The sequence below is a fragment of the Cheilinus undulatus genome, linkage group 9 (genome assembly GCF_018320785.1).
Source record: "Cheilinus undulatus linkage group 9, ASM1832078v1, whole genome shotgun sequence".
Lineage (NCBI taxonomy): Eukaryota > Metazoa > Chordata > Actinopteri > Labriformes > Labridae > Cheilinus > Cheilinus undulatus.
In genome coordinates this window covers 40,017,735-40,041,706 of record NC_054873.1, presented here as the reverse complement: position 1 = coordinate 40,041,706, position 23,972 = coordinate 40,017,735, and the positions used below count along the sequence as shown (strand labels likewise).

The 23,972-nt window shown below is 39.4% G+C and overlaps 1 protein-coding gene across 3 annotated transcripts in view; it reads right to left on the bottom strand.

Annotated features, from left to right (window-relative positions):
* Positions 1-23,972, bottom strand: part of kiaa1549la (KIAA1549-like a) — a 135,609-nt gene that overhangs the window by 65,642 nt on the left and 45,995 nt on the right. For all 3 annotated transcript variants that reach the window (XM_041796567.1, XM_041796568.1, XM_041796570.1), the window contains exons 5-7: positions 22,983-23,205; positions 16,471-16,604; positions 15,590-15,758 (exon numbers count right to left, since the gene is read on the bottom strand). In XM_041796567.1, the coding sequence (XP_041652501.1) occupies positions 15,590-15,758; positions 16,471-16,604; positions 22,983-23,205 (526 nt within the window). The remainder of the gene's footprint in view (positions 1-15,589; positions 15,759-16,470; positions 16,605-22,982; positions 23,206-23,972) is intronic.

Genomic DNA, 23,972 nt, shown 5'->3' with positions numbered 1-23,972 from the left:
CGCCACCTAGTGGTCAGTAGAAGTAACTGTCCAATAGTTGAAACAGGTTAACTTAAATGCTTTTAACTGAGAAAACCCATTTTAGCCTTTTAACTAAAAGTAAACAACATAAATCACTGTATCAATGAATTAAAGATACAACATTGCTAATGTTCATGAAACCTGCTGCAGTTTTTATTTTATTTTAGAATAAACACTTCAATAACAGTTAGTGATTTAATTTTTATTATAAACTTACTACCATGAAAGACTTCATATCTGACAAAAAAAACAAACATTTAATCTCAAGTGACACTGTCTCTATCAGTGAAGTCTTACATGTCTCTGTAGAGTTTCATACATACACAGAGAAGAGCTTTATTAAGAGGCAAGGCAGAGAGAGAGAGGACAGCATGTAGCTATGTATATTCAAGAAGCCACAAAAAATTGGCTCAAAAAATAACAATAATGACAAAATCACTCTGCCAGTCAGGCATTTCAACAGGCATCCCAGATAGTAGCGGTCAGCCATATACTAGGTTTTTACCTAGTCTTATTGCATAATGCTTGATTTAAAACTATATTTTTTAGATAATCAAGCACCAGTTCTATATATTTTTGATATAATGAAAGCTGTCAGTCATTATGTTTTACATTAAACATAAAAAACGGTGCAAGTAGTCTTCTGTGATTTCCATTAAAATATAACCAATAACAATACCAGAAAAATATATTTAGGCTACTGCTTTGTCAGAATATTTCCCAAATAAACCAAACTCTAAATGGAGCATGGGGACAAAAAATAAACCATAAAACTCAAAGACTGACTAAATTTTGTGAAATTTTTTGTTAAAAAAAAAGCTGTTACACAACCTAGAACATGCCCTTATTTATAAGGAATTTAATGTTACTGGTTGCTGAAATGTACATAGCTACATTTATTCCTCTATTTCTCTCTGTGAATGGAGACTGAATGGTCACGGAGCACTGAGCAACATCATCCCCTCCCCACCAGCTTTTCTGTTATTGCATCTGATTGATTAAAGTCATACACACAAACACATGCAGCTACCCATACATATGGAGTCAACCACAGTGCTCATGGTAATGTGGAAGTGTCTTCAAGGTGTTGGCTGTGGCAGAACGGTGAGGAGGAAATATCCTCCCTTTATTCTGTGCTTTTTTTGTGTGGGAGGGAGGGGCAGAGGAGGGGGATGGGTGGAGCTTTCAAAGGTGTGCAGGCTCCCGTTGCTCACACTAAAAAGCCGACACATATGGCTGAATTAAAACAATTCTGCAAAGAAGCGTGGGTCAAAATTCCTCCACAGTGATGTGGAAGACTCATCAGCAGTTAGCGCAAATGCCTGATTTCAGTTATTGCTGCCAAGGGTGGCACAACCAGTTATTAGGTTCAGGGGGCAATTACATTTTCACACAGGGCCAGATAAGTTTGGAACCCCCCCCCTTAAAAAATTAAATAATCATTCAGACACTGCATTTTCTATTTACTTGGCTTGTCTTTGTGAAATATAAAAATTGGTGTCATGATCCCAAACATTTAAGTGTGATAAACATGTCAGGCATCAGAAAGGGGGCAAATACTTCACCCCACTGTAATACTGCTTTCCCACTAAAATTAGCATGTAAAAGCGGGTTTTTTAAACGCAGGTAAACCTGCTAACAATCGTCAAGTGACTCCTTTCCCATTGCCAGCAGACCTGGGTCTGATCGCCAGCAGACGAGCTGCGTGGCTGTTTTTTTTACCTCTGGGGCGTCAAGCTGATGTCATCACATTGCTTTTCTAGCTCAGTCTTTCTATAACAAAGATATCTGCTGAGAATGATTAATGTTCCACTGACATATTCAGCTCCTACAGCCTTGAATTTCTCATGGATTATCCAGTAAAGCGCACCGCTTCCTACTTATGAGCGCAGTCAAATAAAGTTAAGGAGAACCTTTTCCTAACAATGTTTCTATTTCAAATTTTCACATCTATCTGCTTCTTGGAAATATTAGACAAACATCAATCTTTTTAATGATTTAAAACAGAAACTTTAGCCTGCCAAACTCCTGTCTCCTCCATCAGCAGTCATCTGGCTTAACAGCTGATGGAGGAGACGGCAGAGTTTTCAGACTGAGATTTAAGGGTGAAAACTAAAAATGAATATATAGTCATTTCCAAGGAGCAGACATATGATGAAGGGAAATAGAAACAACCATTTAGAAAACTCTCCCATTCTCCAGCTGCGTTCCAGCTGGGAAGCGCTGCACTTCATGTGATAAACCATGAGAAATCCTAGGCTGTAGAAGCCTGACTGGTTCACGAAAAAATAATAGCTTTCAGCAGATTATGACAAGAGTGAGCCAGAAAAGCATTTTTGTGTTTACTTTGTGCCATTAAACTGCGCTGCTGTGCTGCGAAACCTCTGCCTTAACACCACTCTCCTTCAGCAGCAGCACGCAGCTGACAGGCGGAAGTTTCTGTGTAACAACAAACAAAAAGAGAGGATTGATGTGATGTCTAGATCAGATTTCTAAGAGGCAAATAATGCAATAAATAAATTAATGAAATGTTAATAGATTATATCGTTTGAAAAGGATCTCTCTTTCCAGCTGCGCACGGACAGGATGCAGGCGCTTTATGAGATAATCCATGAGATTTTATCAGACTGAATGAGCTTCATCTGTCCTTGGGGAAAAAAATTCTCTGCGGATATGTTCATTATGACATGGGCATTTTTGTTTTTATATGTGCCACTAAACTGTGCTGCTGTGCTATTAAACTTCTGCCTTTAAACTCCTGCCTCCTCCAGCACATCAGGCTTAAACGCGCAGCAGACAGAATAAAGTTTCTGTGCAACAACGACAAAGAGGATCTATGAGATCACAACAGGCAAGAAATCTAAACGTATTACTTTTATTAATATAAACGTAGGCACGCGATGCTAAAGTCATCCCGTGTTCACCTGGGTGTGATGTTCCCACTGTAGCCGATCGGAGGCGAGCCGATAAAAACCCGTGTCCATTGCGGGGTCAGTCAGCCCGGGTCTGAATGCAGATTAGAGCCTTTCCCACTGCCGACAGTTAACGTGTTTAAACGGGTTTTTCAGCCAGTGGGAAAGGGGTATAATAGAGCCATTCACGACCAACATATCACTACTCGCTACTGACCATCATGTGCTGTGAAAGTCAAACTTCTGGCCATTTTCTTGTTGGCAGAAAGGTAGAACATCCTCGTTTTAGCTGTTAAATTTTTTACTCAATACTTTTTAAAATGTCGTGAAGTACAATACTTCCCTCAAAATGTACTTAAGTAAAAGTAAAAGTTGTGATTTTGAAAAGTACTCAAAAAAGAAGTACACAAAAAAGCTACTCAACTACAGTAACTTAAGTAAATGTAATTAGTTACTCTCCACCTCTGAGTTTAAGTTTGGGTTCCTGTCACGGCCCTGACCTATGGTAAAATCTCACAGTTTGCACAACTTTAGATCTCCAGGTTGTCTAGCATGTGCCAAAACATTCTGGAGTCAATCAGATGAAAACCCTCGGACTAGTTTGTTAAAACATGGAACTTGTGGTTCTGTAAACATGTAAAGACAGATTTAGAAACTCTGCACTGCAGTCATTATTTCCCTAATAACCTGGTATTTTCTAACTGAACCATAGACAGAAAGAACACATTGAAACGACTGCTGCTGCCTCTATATGCCCATTATTACTTTTTACAGCTGCATTCACATGACAGGCTTTAATGCTCCATTTCCATTTTTTTGTGCAAATATAGTTTTTTTTTTAGATGATTCATATTAAAAAAAACATATCAGATGCCATTCCTCCATTCACTTGAGTGGATCTACACATGAAAATTGCCCAAATCTAATTTGAAAAGCTCAGATTCCTTGTGATTTGAGCTAATCAAACTGAATATATGATGTCTGAGTCACATAGTGACAAAAATATGAGAATCAGGTCCCTTTGGCCTGCAATTTGAATGCTACCCAAGTATTTTGGCCTCTTTACGTGTTGATTCCATGCATCAACCTATTTTCCTTATATTCCATCTGCCCATTTCGTAATCTGTCCTCACCTAACTCCTACAAGCTGGCTGTCTGCCAAGAGTTGTGTTAAGCTCAAGTCCATGGCATTAGAGCAGTATCTGTTAATATCAGTGAGATACTCTGCACACTGTTTGCCTGTCCTCTTGTTTCCTCTTTATACAAGCACATTCACATTACATGAGACTATTTCATGTTTCAATTCTTAACACAAACAGCAAGTGTTGAGGTTTTATGGTAATTGGTGACTTCACTTTAATCAAGTTTTTCTTCTAAATATGTCACAAAAAAGTAAAAGCAACAAAAAGAGTACAAAGGGTAACAAATCCTATCCAATCCTTTATTCCCTCTGAATAATTAGTAAGCTTACAGCAAGATAACTAAAAAGGAGTATCTGTGGACAATTTAATTGTTTATTTTTTCATGTATGGCAAACAAGAAAATAACTCATCAATAACTCAAATAAATGGATATCAAATATACTGAGGAAAATTGAGATAAAAGCAGTTATGCTGTCAGCTGACATGTCTTCTACCACGGATTTAAATAGTTGCTGATTGAACAGAATTGCCTGATATAACCTCTGAGAGTGTATCTGTTTTTTTTATGGTGAACAAGACACATAACCTACTTTGTCCATTGGCCATATGTTGAAGGAGAGAGCCCTTTTATATTAGTATATGTGCCTTATGACCGAAATAACATCCATTACGCCAAACACAAGGCATATTAAGAAACACTACAGTAAACAATACAAAGTCAAATAGCATACACTTTTCCTCTTGTTCCACATAAAACCCTGATAGACATGGAAGCCTACTGCAGTGTCTTTCTTCTGAAGTTGCACTGAGTTGTGTGGGTGTTGTATTGTTTCTGCATTTGTGGCACACTAGATGTTAATTCAGTTGATTCAGCTTTTTGCACTGTATTTTTCTATTTTCAGTGTGTTTGTGCAATTTCCTGTGTGTTTTGGTCATTGCATTTAGTTTGGAAATTCTTGTGTGTCATTTAATTTCGAGGTTTCTAAATATGCTTAGCGTTTGTCTTAATGAACGTCATTTTGGTCACTGCCAACTGTGTGCCCGTTTCAGCCACAGTATGAATGACAGTTTGTCAAAGACATATAGTCGCTAGAAAAAGTAGAGATTTCTTGGATTTCTGCATAAATTGGTCATCAAATGTGTTCCGATCTTCATCTAATTCACAACAATAGACAAACACAGTCTGCTTAAACTTATACCGCACAAAAAATGATATGTTTTCATGTTTTTATTGAACAAAACATGTAAACATTCACAGTGCAGGGTAGAAAAAGTATGTGAACCCCTAGGCTAATGACTCCTCCAAGAGCTAATTGGAGCCAGAAGTCAGCCAACCTGGAGTCCAATCAATGTGATGAGATTGGATGTGTTGGTTAAAGTTGTCCTGCCCTATAAAAAACACACACCAGTGTTGAATTTGCTGTTCTCAAGAAGCATTGCCTGATGTGAACTATGCCTGGCACAAAAAAGCTCTCAGAAGACCTACGAGAATTGTTGACTTGCATGAAGCTGGAAAGGGTTACAAAAGTATCTCTAAAAGCCTTGATGTTCATGTGTCCACAGTAAGACAGACTGTCTACAAATGGAGAAGATTCAGCACTGTTGCTACTCTCCCCAGGCATGGTCGTCCTGTAAAGATGACTGCAAGAGCACAGCGCAGAATGCTCAATGAGGTGAAGAAGACTCCTAGAGTGTCAGCTAAAGACTTACAGAAATCTCTGGTACATGCTTACATTTGTGTTGACAAATCTACACTAAGTAAAACATTAAACAAGAATGGAGTTCATGGGAGGACACCACGGAGGAAGCCACTGCTGTCCAAAAAACACATTGTTGCACATTTGAAGTTTGCAAAAGAGCACCTGGATGTTCCACAGCACTACTGGCAAAATATTCTTGTCCATATATGAAACCAAAATTGAGTTGTTTGGAAGGAACACACAACGCTATGTGTGGAGAAAAAAAGGCACAGCATACCAACATCAAAACCTCATCCCAGCTGTGAAATATGGTGGAGGGGTCATCATGGTTTGGGGCTGCTTTGCTGCCTCAGGGCCTGGACGGACTGCTGTCGCTAACGGAAAAATTAATTCCAAATTTTATCAATACATTTTAAACTTAAGACCATTTGTCCACCAATTGAAGCTCAACAGAGGATGGGTGATGCAACAGGACGATGACCCAAAGCATAGAAGTAAATCAACAACAGAATGGCTTCAACAGAAGAAAATACGCCTTCTGGAGTGGCCCAGTCAGAGTCCTGACCTCAACTCAATTGAGATGCTGTGGCATGACCTCAAGAGAGCGATGCACACCAGACATCCAAATAATATTGCTGAACTGAAACAGTTTTGTAATGAGGAATGGTCCAAAATTCCTCCTGACAGTTGTGCAGGTCTGATCCGCAACTACAGGAAACGTGTGAATGTTTACATGTTTTGTTCAATAAAAACATGAAAACATATCATTTTTTGCGCAGTATTAGTTTAAGCAGACTGTGTTTGTCTATTGTTGTGAATTAGATGAAGATTGGAACACATTTGATGGCCAATTTATGCAGAAATCCAAGAAATCTCAAAGGGTTCACATACTTTTTCTAGCGACTGTATGGAGGAGGAATAAATCCTTGGTTTAACCTTATGCCATATGCCATCACTGACTGTGAAAACTGAAAACACTGGACCTCAAACAGGGCCGTCACTAGGATTGAAAAACGTTGGGGGGTGGGGGGGCTTAGCCCCTAGGATTTTAGGTAATGCTTGGCATATGGGGTGCACCAATTTTTTTTCCCCACACCCTAAAATGCTTAATTAATTCATAAATTTTTAGTTGTAGAGCATTTATCAGGACCTATAATCAGGCTCACTCTCTTTTCCTTGGAAGTCTGTCCTTTCCTGAACCTTGAGGAGGTCTTCCTTTTTTCTAATAACAGCCTGAGTGAGTTTATGAGTTGGTATTTAAAGGTCTATATGCTGGAGTGAGTTCATGGAAAGATGTTGGAAAACATATCCATTAATGCATTTAGTAAAATATAATTGTGGTGTATAATATTTATAAATTTTTGGTTATATAAATCCTCTCTTTCTTCTTTCAGGCTGGTCATGCTTTCCAAATAAAACTAGCTTATTTCTGCCTGCCACTGATATTTCTCTGTGTCTGAAGACAGTCTATACCAGGGGAACTCAACCTTATTCTACCCAAGAGCCATAATGTCTTAAAATACTTTAGCCAGAGCCACATTCCAAAACAGGGGATGTAAGAAGATCCATAGATCAGATGATCCATAGCTGAAATAAAATGAAACAGCAAACTTTTGGATTATTCTGTTATTAATAGGATGCAATAGGTCACATAAAAATTCTTTTATAGTTTTAGAGGAAAGGATAGGCTATGTTACTGATAATGAGCATATATTTTTTATTCATGCAAGTTCCACCTGGTATAAGGACTTGTTAAAATATTAGTTTGAGCTCTGAGATGTTTTTCAGCTGATGAATTATGGTTGGCCATTTGGGACATTAAGTGCAGTTCTGTTGCTCTGTTTAACTTTAAAGACATGTTTTCTATTTTTTTTTAGACACATTGTTGCATCTCACCTCATTCTGTAGCTTTGGTGTCCTGTTTCTGCTCTTTTGACAGTATTTAGGCCTATTATCAGCAATACATTAAAGATCAAGTAAAACACCCACATTTGGACAGGTTTCACATGATATTATGTTATCTCAGCATGTGATCTGTGTTTGTTTGTGGGTCACTGTTGACACATATCACAATGATCATCATAAAATACCAGTGTGGGAGAGCATGGGCAGAAAGCAACTAAAGAAACTTGTTAAAACAAGAGCAGACGAAGCTGCAGTCTGAACACAGTACAGCACACCTGAATGAATGATCATACTGAGATACGCAGCACCAGTGGACTTCCTCTGCTCTCTCTTATGCACGTTCCTCCATCGTGCACACCAGACGATAATAATACATGGACTAAAAGAAAATTAAAGTTTTCATTTAGATTTGGCACTAAAGAGCCACTGGCGACTGGGGAGTCATGGGCTGAGTATCTCTCCTCTAAACATTAAGCAGTGAGTAACATAGCGCTGTGGTGCATTCCTAAATTAATTTTGTCTCTGTTTTTACTGTAATTATTTTTAGGGGGGCTGAGGAACGTTTTCAGGGGGGCTTCAGCCCCCCCCAAAAAACGGCCTAATGACGTCCCTGACCTCTCCTCCTTTTTCCAGTGCCTCACTCACCGCTCACCAGCAGCTCGTTACCAGCACTTTCACCCACGAAGATCCCCCCCCTCCTGTGTTAAAAATAAACCTTTTAAAACCTTCCCGTCTCCGCAACTAGGTTCAATTCCACCTCACACATGACAGATAAGATAAGATAGGATATTCCTTTATTAGTCCCGCAAGGGGAAATTCCAAATTACAGTAGCAAGAGTGGAGTAAACAAAGTACACAAATGAATAAATACAAAATAGGAAATATAGAAATGTAACTTACAAATCAAAATAATTATAAATACTATTTACAGCTGTTGTGTACATGTTGAATGTATTACGAACGGGAAATAGGGAGACACACATGTATACCAATATACACATATGTACATACTAGGGCTGTCAAAGTTAACGCGCTAATATCATGTTAACTCAAATTACTTTTTTTCAAATTACTTTTTTTGTTGCACAATTGACGCATGTGCACTGTGTGTGACCCTCTACCCATCCCATAGTTTGCCAGATCAGAAAGCGGCGTTGTTGTGATGCAGAGCAAGCGAGCATTAATGGATACAGGACAGAGACTTTTGAATGGTGGGTTCAGCTTTCAGATCATGCCAGATAAAACTGAAGTTATTTGCTCTTACTGTCAACACAAACTGAGTTACCAGGAGTTCGTAGAGTCTTAAATAGTCCATACCACTCACTGGCCAAGCACACCGCTAATGCAGAGAGCCGCCCCCTAACCATGCTGGATTGTTTACAACGGAGACGCTCAAACTCTGCAAGCAGGGATGGACTTGCTATCTGGCATATCAGGCATTTCCCGGTGGGCCGGTTAATCTGCTATGAACCGGCACTACAGCTGCGCCGACCCTTTATATTGACTGTTGACTGGTCTGATCACATCTCCTAAAGGTCCGTTTACCCCCTCTCCCACCCCCACTCAGCTCCAGCTTGAAAGTGAAAGTATTCGAAGAAAATGAAACTTACTAAAAACATCGACTGGAATGCCAAATTTAAAAAAAAAGTCAATCAAGATGCTGCAAAAGTGTCAAAGACTGCAGTCCCTATAGGAGATGGTCTGATGCATGGTGAATGTACAGCTACATCATTCAGAGGAGGAGGAGGAGGGGACAGAGCAGCAGAGGCTGATGTGTGACAGGGGAGCAGAGGGGCAGACAGATGAGACTGTGAGAGAAGAAGCTCTGTAGAGTATCATAATATAAGCTACAAGCATTATTAGACTGTGGGTCCCCTTTATTTATGAAGAAAAAAAATGTTTGAGATTAAATCTGTTGCTCTTCTATGATCTGAAGAATGAAAAGATGGTTAAGTCCTCTTACTACACATTAAGGGCCAGATCTACTAAGATCCTAATTTGCTTGTACTGATTTGTGTGCGCAATCTAGAATTTTGCGTTTGGGGTTGGTCTGCGTAGGTTGGAGACACGCCTATTTAAATGAGGGTTTTTTGCGTTTCAGGGTTTGCAGCATGAGAGCCAAACACTCAAAATGAAATTCAACCTTACAGAATTAGAGGAGTTGATGGATGAAGCCAATAAACACTTAAATGAGCTGCAGCAAAGATGCCCTCAGGGAGTCGGGGAGAAGAAAAAGAGTTTTCCCTGTAGGATTATGCATCCTGGATTTAGGTGAGATCGTCTTGGTTTTGTATTTTTTACCTGGTATACCACTAATTAGCGATCGCATGGTTTTTTTTGTTTGTTTGTTTGTTTTTTTTTGGGGGTGGGGGGCACCGACAAAAGTCCACAACCAGCTCCCTAATCTGGAGATGGTTTCGCTGGCACTAGTCCACAAAGTCCTGGATGAGTCCTCTGTACGACCAGTTGTCCCCATCTGTGATGAGGCCGACAATGGCAGAGTCTTCAGAGAACTTCTGCAGGTGGCAGGTGGAAAAAGTCAGCAGTATAGAGGGTGAAGAGGAACAGCACCAGCACTGTTCCCTGGGGGACCCTACACTGCAGAGGACAGTCTCTGACACACAGTCCCAGGTCCTCACATACTGTGGGCGGTTGGTGAGGTAGTCCACAATCCAGCATGTGAGGTGTTGGTCCACTCCAGAAAGCTCCAGCTCGTCCCTCAGGATGTCCGGCCTGATAGTGTTGAATGCACTGCTGAGGTCCAGGAAGAAGACCCGAACAGAGCTCCCAGGTGACTCCAGGTGAGACAGAGCTCGATGGAGGAGGAAGATGATGGCGTTGTCCACTCCGATGCAAGGCTGGTACGCAAACTACAGTGGGTCTATGGACGAGCTCACCAGGGGGCGCAGGTGGTCAAGGACCAGCTGCTCCAGGGCCTTCATGAGGTGGGATTTTAAGGCCACCGGCCTGTAGCAGCTAGGGTCTGTGGGATGCAGGGTCTTTTGCACTGGTACCACGCAGGACATCTTCCAGAGGCGTGGCACCCTTCCCAGTTTCAGGCTTAGGTTGAACAGATGTCCAATGATCCCACTCAGCTGGTCTGAGCAGGACCTGAGGAACTTGGAACTGAGGCCGTCCGGTCCTGCAGCCTCCCTGGTCTTTATCCTCCTCAGCTGGTTCCTCACCTGGAGAGGTGTGAGGGACAAGTTGGAGAAGGGGGGCTGTGTGTCTTGGGGTGCAGATGGGGGGCTAGAAGGAATAGTGGGGGGTGAAGGTGGTGGTAGTGAACTGAATACTGTGGGGGGGGAGGTGTGGCGGGGACTTGGGCAGAGTGATGGGAGATCAAAGAGGGGGGCTGTTGCAGGGCTGACACAGCTGAGGGAGGGGCAGATATCTCCTCAAACCTACAAAAGTAGGTGTTAAGTTCATCTGCCCACTTTTGATCCCAGCTGCCTGGGAGTTTGGCTCCTGGTTGCCAGAGGTGGTTTTCAGGCCTCTAGTGCTAGTGCTTGTTCTCATCCAATACAACAACGTTCTGAATACTAGTTGCCAAGCTAGTTGTACATAAAATTCAGAAGTACCATAACACACTGTGCATGAGACCTCTGTAGCATGATTTTATTGATTTTAAGTTATTTTCATTCCTTCTTGAGGAAGAAAGGCTGATGGTTCAAATTTTAAAAAATGATTTATTTAAAACAGGAACACATGTAAACAAAACTAGAAATTTAGGGAGAATATTCATCCTCATTTTCTATCTTTAGCAGGTGTGATGCCCATGACATCATGTGATGTTTGGTATTGTATGAGTGTCTCCAGCCTGGAGCCAGATCCCAGATCTGAGCCGCCATTTTAAGGACTGTTCCAAAGACCCTAAAAATAGATACTGATCCTTTCTCATTAAACTAAAATTCACACATTCAGGCATGGACAACAGATTGCATAAGGCATGGTTTAGAAGATCTTCACAGCTGTTTGTCCTTTAAAAATCTCTCTAAGGGCCTTAAAAGCCTTTGCAGCAGAAAAATACAAAACACAGCTCAAGCAAGTCATACTGTATATGAAGTCCATGGACTTAAGTTTTCAATTGGTGAATATGTCTGTCTGAGCTGAAAAAGTTATGTTCCTTTTTCAAATTTAACTTGTATTCTGAAGGCAATTAGAAATTCAGCAGACCTCACGACACATTTGATTCACAAAACATCAGAAATATAAATACAAATAAAACAGAGCTGGACCTCATGTATTTTAATATTAAATGTCCTCATGTATTTTAATATTTAATGTATTTTAATATTAAATGTCCTCTCCATTACATTAGCATCTAATGCCAGCCTTACACCAGAGGAATTTGCAAAAACTCTTAAAAGACTCTAAAAAGAGTAACATCTGAGACCCTCTCCATTTAAAGACAATTTGTCAGCAAACCATTGAGTTTTCAGTCTCAGACTGAGATTTTGCAAAGTCTGGTGGTCACAAACTACAAGACTAGAATAGGATTTCTTTTGAGATTATTTCCCATCATGCAGCTGTTGGAAATTCACAACAATAGTTTTTGAACAGAGAACAAGATGTAGAAGGAGATGTAGATCTCATTTGAGTTATCATCCCCTATACTCCAACTAAGGAACTACCCCAGAAACACTTCAGAATAAAATTAAAATGAGTCGTCTCACCACAGAAAACAACTGATCAGGCTTTTACTTTGAAAACCCCAGTGGAGGTTTACCGTACCTGTCATGTAAGCCTGGAATGAACTGACAGACAAAGGCACACAAACACACAGGTGCAGAGGTCTGAGCACAAAAGTTTTTCAATTACTTGAGTTATGAGCAGTCATTCAGTGGCTCTAGAATGATCTACGCCCATCTTCATATTTTGAAGCATGAAGTGAATAAATGTGCTCCCATTGGTCGTGGACGATGGTCGTGTCACTGAGAAACAGAATTTGCATACAACCAGACTTAAGACTTACGACAATATCAAGCATGTTTGATATTACTGTAACAGCAAGAGTGAAGAAAGACTGCCTTAAAACTGCTAAAATTGAGTCTTATGACCACCTTTCACCAAACGACTGAGACAATGAGAACGAGCTGTGACTTTAGCAAGACTCCCATGATTTTACTCCGACTTTGGAATTTTGTCTGGGACTCTCAAATCGGAGAAAAAGTCGTTAGGTGTAAGGCTGCCTTAAGCTGTTAATGCTAAAATTTGAATGATTAGTCTTTTATTATACATAATTAGTACTTCAAACTTTTCACTGTTTTTTTTATCAATATAGAATGGATCAAGACTAAGATGGACTTGTGGCTAGGACAGCCATCAATTTATCTTACTGCTTCATTTTTTTACGGCTGCATCTCCTTCCATAACCTTACACCCCCCATTAGAGGTTTCTGCCTGGCAAACTTGTTTTTCCTTGATACTGTAACTTTGCTTAATGTTACTTCATATTGTGCTTATTGCAGAGGGTCTTTTTTCAAATATATAACAAATAGTCTACAACTGCCTTCTTTTCAAAGGTTCTTGAGACAACAACAGCAACTGTTGCCAAAAACAGCATTTAGAGGGCATAATCAGATGATCCTATGCTGTCAGAGCATAACACAGCAGTGTGGGGTTGATAAGTTATGAGTTCGGAGAGAAAAGTACTAATTGACGTTGAAGGCTATGAATAGCGTGGCTATTCATGTGTACCAACACAGAGTCTGCAGCATCAGAGAGCGGTGTTTAAAAGCAGTATGTGACAACATGAAGTAGAGCTGGTATGAGGATCAAACACATCCACTGTGGTCACAACAACTGAGGGTGGTCATGAAAGGCCCCAAGGAAAACACAGGAGATCCACAGGCAGGTAATAACGGTCTCCACAGGTGTCATGGCCACTGCTATTTTGACATAAACCATAATTGTTAAAAAACAAAACAAAACAACTCAGATCCCAGTGTTGCGCCGTAATCAGGTGTATAAAATCACAATCCATACTGGTCCAGCTAATAATGGCTGCTAACGGGGCACCAATCAGAGGAGGAGAAATGGAGCATTGAAAAGTTGAAGACTGGGACAGTTGCCCAGCAATAAGAGTGCAAGCGGAAGTGACATCACTAGTCTCACCAGGTAAACTACTAACAATCGTCAATAGTCATGTTAACACATGAAAGCTAATGTTGCTAGAGCTGCTTTGTTGTTACTGGTGCATTTAAGGCCTGTTGTAAATTATGCTCCATTTACGGCAACTGACGTGAATTGATCGGCTGGGCTGATCAGATCAAATTGCAGATCACCGATCAATTAAAAATGCTTAGTACCGGCCCCGATCCGATACATGTGATCAGGATTGGGACATCCCTGATATAGTGCTTAACAAATTTATTAGACCACCTGTCATATTTGTCCTAAAGACCATCCAGCATCATGAAGTGCTTTAATGCGGACTCTTTCATTTTCAGTGAGCTCTCCATGTTTTACCATTTGGAACAGGAATGAGGAATTTCAAACTGAATTCACCCAAATTTGAGCCGGCTCACTGGGCTTCTCTGAGAAGTCAGAAATTAATCAAGCATAACATTCAACCACTAAAACTCATTTTTCTGTTCAGGAATGCAAGTAAATAACTATAATTTGACATATTAATCAAGAAATAATAATGTGCTTTACTATTTTTTTTTTCAGTAAATAATAATAATCAATAATAATCAATAATAATTATATTTTAGCATTGAAAATATCATTTTGGTTAAAGAGCTTTTACGTATTGGTGTATTAACATTGCAGAAACATAAAAAAATGATTTTGGTAATACCAATGCTGTTAATTTAGGGAAGCTTTGGCATAAACCTTACTTTGGTTAGGGTTAGGGTGGTCTAATGAATTATATATACAGTGCTTAACACATTTATTAGACTACCACCCAAAGTAAGTTTTATGCCACAGCTGCCCTAAATTAACAGCACTGGTAAAAATTGGTAAAACCAAAATCATTTTTATGTATGTGAGTATATTTAGCTTAAGGTGCTATACAAAAAAAGCCTCTTGGGCCTATTCCCTTTTTTGATAAAGTCTTCCAAAACGTGAGCATTCTTCGCCATTTCAAGCGGTCATATTGACTTTAAAGGGGACATATTATGCAAAATACACTTTTTCAGGCTTTCCTGAAAAAAAATATGTAGCCCTGGCCTGCCCCCCCCCCCCCCAGAAAATGTGTGCTGAAACAAGCCGTTCTCAGATTTTCCCCTCATGATGTCATGGGAGTTAGCAGCGCCCCCAGGATCGCTAAGAAGAAAGTTCTGCCCTCCTCTCCTGATCCTCAACTCAGCTGGCTGCTGAAAGAAGGATCAGGAGAGCAACATCCATTTCATGAGAGGGGCGTAGTCAGGGGCAGTGTCAGACAGCTTATAAACATTTAACTCCACAGACACAGAAACAGCTCATTCTGAGCAGGGCTGAAACAGAGGGGTTTTTTTAGACATGCAAAAATCAAATACTGGAGTGTTTTTTTTTTGTTTTGTTTTTTTTCAGAAACAAACTTCACAGACATGTTTTGGGGACCTCTGAGACCAATATAAACTTGTCTTACAGGGGTAAAATATCTGACCTTTAAGGCAGAAGAATACATAACTGAAAGTTGGATCACACAATAGAGGGAGGTAAAACGCTTTGAAGTCTATCAACATAGCCTACTTTTGCACCAAAACTGTTTTTTCGTTATTCTTAGAGGGAAAATGCAGAGTGACATTTCTGGAAGCTACTGTGATAACTTAGGTAAAGTAACCTTAAAAAAATCCAACTTCAAAACAATCCAAATACCCCTTTGACATGGGTATGTACTTCCAGCCACTTTGTTATCATTAATGTCATATCAAAACTTTTCTCTTAGGAACCCAAGGTGCAATTTGGTTCAACTTACGTTCAGCGATGACCAGCGGTGGGTAGAAAAGAAAGTATCCCACCAGCTCTGCCGTCAGTTGCTTAAGGAGGCCACTGGATATTGTCCCATTAAGGACTGTATCCTGGTTCTTCACCACATAGACAAGAGAGACTGATGGAGATCCTGGTTCTTGGAACACATTCTGAATCTGGGGACAGACATAAAAACATTCTTTTCATTTTTATGTCAATGGGCTAAATCACAGGCCCACTATTTGAATATGTTTTTTTCACTAATTGTTTTATAAGAGAAACAAACAGGCACTGGGAGCACTTTAATAATTCACATATAAAGACAATGTTTGTGGTAGTGTCATGCTAACTGTCTGAGGCCCCTAAGGAATGGATAACCGAGATATCACGACACTTTCGAACATCTTTTGGAGGATACTGATTGAAGACATCATATTTCTTAGTGAAAGTTTATCATAATTATTTACATTATGAAGTATCTGGATGCAGTATCACTCTCTGCTTGCTGACCCCTGCTTTGATAATTAGGTGAAGTGTACAGGTTCATCCTGCATTCATAAAAGATTATTTCAACCTCAGTAGAGATACAACATGCAAAGGAGAATCATGGTTATCAAACCTCTATCCATCATCTACACCACCACACAATATCCATTCTAAATGAAATGCAATTGTCTGTGTTTCTAGTGTTAATAAGGAGAAAAGCCCTTGGTCTTTCAAAGAGCAAAAGTGTGGCCTCACTGTAGTTGGCACATTTTTTTGATGCAATAAATTGACAGATTCTTCATTAGAGCTATGTTATTCACATAAGTCTGATAAACAGAAATATAAAAATGACTTATTTGGCCATCTGGGTTTGCACTTTCACTGCCTCTTTCTATTTAGTACCTCCACAGTGAGCTTGTTGTAGGTCTCCAGCACTTTATCTTGAGCTTCTTCAAAGGCATTTTCCAGTCTCTGCTCCAAAGTTTGGACAAAACTGCAGGAGAAGATGTTGTCCGTTGGGCCAACGAACCTTAAAACTAAAGAGATGGAGAAGGATTAACAATTGTTAAAAAGAAAAAAGTATTGACTATCAAATACTGTAAATCAACAAAGCCTGGGGGCTGAGCCCATATTAGAGAAAGCTGAGGTGTGAGTTACCTGAGCACATATTTTTAGATTTCACTTCAGTTTTTAGTTATTGTGTGACCTGTGTTGCTTTTCATTTGTAATCAATGTAATGTATGGAAAATTGCTGTCAACCAAGAGCATCATGCCTATATAATAGTATGTTTTGGTATTATATATGTATAAGGGCATATTTCTACCTGTTAAGTGTTTTGGCTGCCCTACTGGACGACTTCGGTCAAGGTTCCCCCTATAAAGTAAGGAGTTCTCACTTGGTCTTAAAGTTTGCTGTAATTGAGGAGGGGAGAATGTAATAGTGTGTTTTGGTATTCCAGCTAGCTTTAAGCCCCTGTTCAAAAAGTGAGTTGGTATGTTCCAGTTGCTGACAGTGAGGAGAGGGGTATACAGACTTATCAAACTTTTAAAATTTTAGTTAAAACTCAATGATTATATTAGGTCAATCATAACGTTGTTGTGAGACTGTTTCCAGTATTAACAAAGGAGTAATATTTTATTTACTTTTATTTTCATGAGAACATGTTGAGTGTTTTGGACAGTGAACAACCCCTGCTGTGTTGTGGTACATGCGCATTAGAGGTTCTCTCTCAGTCTGCATTTGGAGCTGAGAGAGACAGGTACGTTGATGGAGTGAATTAGCTTCTAAAAGTTGTCCTAGCATTTAAAACGCAGCATTGTAATGATATTTTGAAGAGTTATGTAAAATGCATAAAAGCACAAGTCTGTACTAAAGCGTTTTTACATTACCTCAGAAGTTAGTGCTGCATTGTTTTCAACTGTATTCGCACTGGGCCGCAAGGTATTATGGGAAATGTAGTTTTTCTCTGTGATTTGTATAAAATGAATGTAAAGTGTATTTTCACTTGTCTAATGTTGTGTATGTGTGTGTTTGAGTGCACACAAGGTTAATGTGCTTACTCTGTGATGAATTAGACATGTGAGACGGCATTTTTTTTTATTTTTGTCATTTGTTCAACTTTGTTATTTATGCATCCTTTACAGTATTCTGAGAGGAGAGACAGATGTGAACTGATGCAGTCCCCATTACATGTTGTATCATTGCAGGTATGATTGGGAAAAAATATATATAACCACTATATGATCATTTCAATTCATGCTTGATCATGTTGACCATGCTGTTCATCTTATTCATGTTCAATATAAATTGTATAAATGTTTTGTTGTACTCAGTCTGCATTTGGAGCCGAGAGAGACAGTGTTCTGAGAGGACAGAAGGATGTGAACTGATGCAGTCCCTGTCACATGTTGTATCATTGCAGACTCATTCAGTGAAAGAGATCCAAAGAGAGCCATAGTGTCGTGGTGATTTTGTGGTGTATTCCAACTGTGCTACACCCATGCATTCAAATGTCATTATGAGAACACCCCCCCCCCCCCCCACATAAATGCCTCAAAACTATTATTTATTACTGTGTATGTGCATTTTTTACATACTAAAAGACACCAAGTCTTTTATATAGCTTCTTTAGTTATTTAACTATTTCAAAACAGTCAAGAGGTGGATGTGATAGTGATGTCATCAGAGAGAGATGGGTGTAGCTCTGAAGGAGGCAGGTAAACATGGAGGCCTTACAATGATGACATGATCATGTTACCACCATGTGTCAGATGAAGTCTGTAAGACTTTGGTAATTGGTCCCATGGAATTGATCTCCTAAGTGAAAGCTAGAAAAGTTTCTAAAAAGCCTTAACTATCCTCAGCTATCTGTGGAGACACAACTATCAGAGACAGAAAAGTAACATTTCTTTAAAAAAGAACACCACTCATGCTGTTGAGTACATATGTTTCAAGTGCAGAAAGTGGCATCACTCTTCCCTTTTTGGCTGACCGCTGAGCTCAGCCATATGGCTACATCTATGTCTGACTGACTGAGTAACTGACTGACTGACTGAGTGACGCTACTTTCAGAGCCATACCATACTGAGTTGGGTTTGCTTGGACTGAATGCTGGCGGTAATGGCTGCCTTCACTGTGGTAACTAGAGCCATACATTCAGTTACACTATGGGTGGGGTTTAGTTGTACTGAAACCCCTTTTAATGATTGCATCCACTGCTCCGAATACCTCAGATATAGCTTTAGCATTGCATTGTTTTACCCGAGCTGGGCCACATTTCTGTATGAAATAAAGAATAAAACAACCTTGTATGATTTCATGTTGGGAAAGATGTTTTCCCTCCTCTGCCAACCCACTTTAGCATGACTATGTGATAATTAGGGGGGAAAGGGTTTCTTGTGTAAATGCTTGTATACAAGGCCTGCTGGTGGAGCAGTAAGCTGATGGAGCTATTATTGTTGCAAAAGTATTTGCAAATGTGTACAAAGATCTGTGCACAAATCCACAAATGCGTGTACAGATCTGCAAATGTGTGCACAAATCCACAAATGCGTGTACAGATCTGCAAATCTGTGTAAAGATTTGCAAATGTGTGCTAATTTTTGCAAATTTGTCAGAGATGTCCCGATCCCGATCACATGTATCTGATCGGGGCCGATACTAAGCATTTTTAATTGATTGGCAATCGGCAGTTTGATCAAATCAGCCCAGCCGATCATTTACGTCAGTTGCCATAAATGGAGCATAATTTACAACAGGCCTTAAATGCACCAGTAACAACAAAGCAGAGGTTAGCTTTCATGTGTTAAAAATGTCAGCGGTGTGGAAAAACTTCAAACTTGAGATCGAAAACAGTCCAACGACCACTTGCAGCATCTGTAACACGACCGTATCACGAGGTAGTAGCAGCAGAGCTGCGTTTAACACTACAAATTTGATCCATCATCTCCATTTAAAACATGCAGCGGAATACAGGGACTTTACAAGAGCAACAGGCATCTTCACTGAAGCAACAATCTCTCTGAGAACAGACAAGTACCCTCAAGAGATGGATAAGGTAAAAAAGATAACAGAAAAGGCGGTCGAATTCATTGTGTTGGACAACCAGCCTGACTCCTTGGTGGAGAATTTGGACCCACGCAATGCCCTGCCGTCTCGACATTACAATACTGACACTGCTTTACCAGAGTTGTACAACAATGTAATAGCATACTAGAGAAAGGCAACTTCACTGCCATTAACTTCACTACAGACATTTAGAGCTCTGATGTTTGCCCCATGTCACTGCTGAATCTCTGAGAAATTAAAGTGAGGGGGACAAAGTGTAGTCGCACTTTAGAAACTGCACTGAAATAACAAGAGTGCCTTGTATTTGGGTTTTATTCCAGTGTTAATGTTTTGGTTTACATCTCAGAATAAGCTGCTACATTTTAATAAGGATTATTGTTTTGAATCTGTATGGTAATTATGAGTATGGGTTCGGGACTCGGAATCAGCCGATATTCAATATTAAAAAATCGGATCGGGATCGGAGGCCAAAAATCTGATCAGGACAACCCTAAAATTTGTACAAAGATCCACAGATGTGTGCACTAATCTGGAAAAATATGTAGACCAATTTGTAATTTTGGACTGAGTTCATTTTGGTTCAGAATCTGCCCCTTAACTGGCTGTAATACACACGTGACTTTTGAAACACATGTACCGCGCACGATTTGAATTCAGATCTGTAAGCATGTACTTAGATCTGTAAGTGTAAAGGCTGGGTCTGTTGCCCTCAGCGCAGGCTCACAGGCAAGGCTGTCTTTCTCATCACATCGACATCACACAGGAGGCAGTAACGGCTCTATATAACGTCAGCGTGAAAGGAGAAATGTTATCATATTATACTGTTATTGTTATTATTCATATTTTCACTGAAAGAGTGAAGAAAATAATGACTATCTTATCTCCAAAATTATATCACAGCAGGGGTTGAATTACCATCACCTCAAGACAGGGGTTCATTGTGTTGTATTTAACAGAAATCCCCATTATGACGCTGTATGAGCTGGGTGATCTTAGCAATAAGATCCACAGAGTGGTCTGTAACATTTCTATTTATATAAGTAACAGGGGAAGAGAAAGTTTGTCGGTCTTACACGAAGCTAAATGGCACGGACCAATGTTGACATCTAAATCACATTATTCCGCCATTGGTGGTTGTGTTGATCAAGTGGCTGAGTGGCAGTATCACAGACTTTCATTCATGTAATCCTGGGTTCAAGCCTTGCAATGTTCTAAAATTATATTTCTTTTTACCTGTTTTTTTGTTTTTTGTTTTTTGCTGGTAACTTTTATGCACTGATCATGAATTCAATCACTCAGGCCAGGAAATATACGCAGTGTTTGTTATGCTGGATGCTTTCAGTGAATCAGCATCCAGCCAGAATCCGCGCATGCGCGGGCGGGAGTAGATGACAGGTAGAGGGAGTCTTCACCAGTGGATAAAGAGTCATCACGCTGGCGCTGTTTGTGCTGCAGGTGCAGGATCAGCACCACATTGGGCAGAGCCAGGTGACTCTGAGGTCTCTAATTTCAGAGTTTTTCTGGTAGCCACAGCAGAACTTTAGCTATCGATTACACTTTTATGTTGGGATTCCTTCGCTCATGGGACTGCAGAGCGATTTTCTATTTTAAGGGCAGCTGACAGAACTATCAGTGTGATGTCAGAGCAAATAATCAATCTATCAAAATGACTGTTTAGTGTGAACTGTAATGGACTGAAATGAATATTTCATTTTGATCACAAATTAAAGCAAATTATCAAGTCCTATATGTTTCCTGGCCAGGTAAAAAGAAATACATTTTTAGAGCACTGCAAGATTTAAACTCTGGAACAGAACCCGCAATAGGCAGAGAGTGGCAAGATTTGGTTTAGAAGTGGCAAAAACAGGCAGAAATAATGGTGGAAAGGGTTTAAAATTGATACAAAATGGATTTTAGCTTGCAAAAATGTGTTAAAATTGGTGGGGAAAAATTATGAAAATGGGTTAAAATATGACAAAATTGATGTAAGTGGCAACAGTGTCATTTAAAAAATGTTTTTGGTTTTTTAAGGCATCTGGAGACCCTCTCTCAGTGTCTCACTTGAGAACCCCTGCTCTATGCAACTGGCTTGTGAAACATGCTTAGAAAAACAAAACAAATTCTTAGGCATATTTAAACTAAAAAAAAAAAAAAAAGTAACACAATAGCTACTTTCCCTGATAAATAGTTACTTTTACAGTGGAGTAATTCAGTTAACTAACTCAGTTACTTTTTGGGAGAAGTAACTAGTAACTATAACTAATTACTTTTTTAAAGCAATGTGCCCAACACTGCCTGTTAGTCACATGTCCCTGTACTTTTTCTCACATGAAACACGTGAGGAATAATAAAAAAGATGCTACCTTCTAAGTTGTGTGTCAAATTCAGATGTAAATACCTGGAAATAAGAGCTGAACTGTTGAGCTCTTGTCTAATATTCATCTCTTGACGTCCAACCTTATTTTTTTTCAGTCTACAGCAAAAATAAAGGAACTGGCCTCACTGTCCCAATACTTCTGGAGGAGCATGTATATAAATGTAACATAACCTTTATGGGTTTTGGTTTATTATTGGTATTTGTAGCTTATTCCAATTTTAGCTTTATTAGGAAGGCCAATAAGCAAGAGCATTTGGGATTCTTTGGCTTCTCCCACACATTTCTGTAGTTTATTTACAAATTATCATGCACTGCATGTATTGTGTTCCTTGATTTATTCTTTCTTTTTTCTTCCTATATTTTTGTATGTACAATAAAATAAAACAAAATAAATAACAAAATAAATATTTTTAGCTAGATGTTGCTATAAGCTATATTCATACATAGATGTAAAAAAAACATTAGCTGTGAGACAGGCAACCAGGATTATGACCTTTATCTAAAATAAATACAAGTGAAAAACTAATTTTTGATCACTATCAATTGCACCAGTGAAATACAGGAGAACAGTACATCCCCCTGCATTGTATTTGTGTCTGTGTGTGTGTATGTTTGCACTCACACATAAACTAGGTGATTTCTTTTTAATGAGTATCAATTTGCCTTTTGCAAATTTGTGTGCAATTAAGGTATCAGGGAAGAGTAAAGGAGAGCAGACATGTAATCAAAATGTTCTAATTTTGTCTCTGCTCTATGCTTCCCCTGTGTCTCTGTTTCCTAATTGCATTTTCCATCTTTTTCAATCTCTGCTCTCCTTCTGCTCTCGATTGCTCTCTATCCTCTTGGCACATTTCAAACATCTCTACCCTTACACATTACAGCTCAACACTGAACATCATCTGACCTGTTTTTGTTGGCTTCTGTAATGTAACTAAATGGCCTATGTAATTTTCCATCAGGTTTCATTACCTGTTTTCAGCTGCAAATGAGTACTTGGAGAAGGCACCCAGGTTGCAACAGGAACCAGAACTGCCTTTACCAATGGGCAGTGCTGCCTGATGTCTATCAGTAGCTTGTCGAAACCATACATATTCAGTGCCTCAACCACCAAGGAGGAAATGTAGACAGTTTTACCGCTGGTCACAAAGTAACCCAATGTCACATTGTGGGGACTAGAGTCATCATGTTCCACCTGTGATAGAGACACAGAGAAAAGAAAAAAATGAAGCCTGTTTCTATGGTTGTTTACACATATCCAAAATAAGGCAATACCATTATTAGATTAAAAAAAAAGAAAGCCAAGATACACAGAAGCAGCCTTTTCCTAAGTCTTTTAACCAACAGATATACCCCAGTACTGTTATGGTACCACTTTAGACAACCCAAAATCCTGGAGATGTTGTTTATGTTCCAAGTTAAAGAAAAACAAAGGAGACGCCAAACAAGGAGCTAGAAGGTAAACCAGAGGCGATTAAAGAGACAGCTGTGCTTAACTGACACCAAGGTCTGGACCTCGATGACAGCGTCCTCCCTCGGTGACCTGACAATCAAAGGCTTTTTCTTCCCTGAACCTCCAGCTTGGTCTGGTTTGTTTAGCTCAGGTTTTATTATTGGTGACGAGAAGGAGGGAAAAAAAGACATTGATGAGCGGAGTTTAACGCATGCAGGCTTAAAAGAGGCAGCAAAAATGAGCATGGTAAGTGCTGTTATACAAACTGTGTGTGTGAATATATATACATGCAAACTTTAATGATCTTACACGTCATTTACATTTGTCTATAAAATATATCAAAATAATATATTTAAAATTTAAAATTTATTTTTGTTAATAATTATTAATTTTCTTTGGTTGTTTGTTTCTAACTAATATCTTTTTGAAGAAGACCAAAGGCATATAAGAAATTGTATTTATTTATTTAATTTTATTTAACCAGGAAAACCTCATTTACAATCTCATTT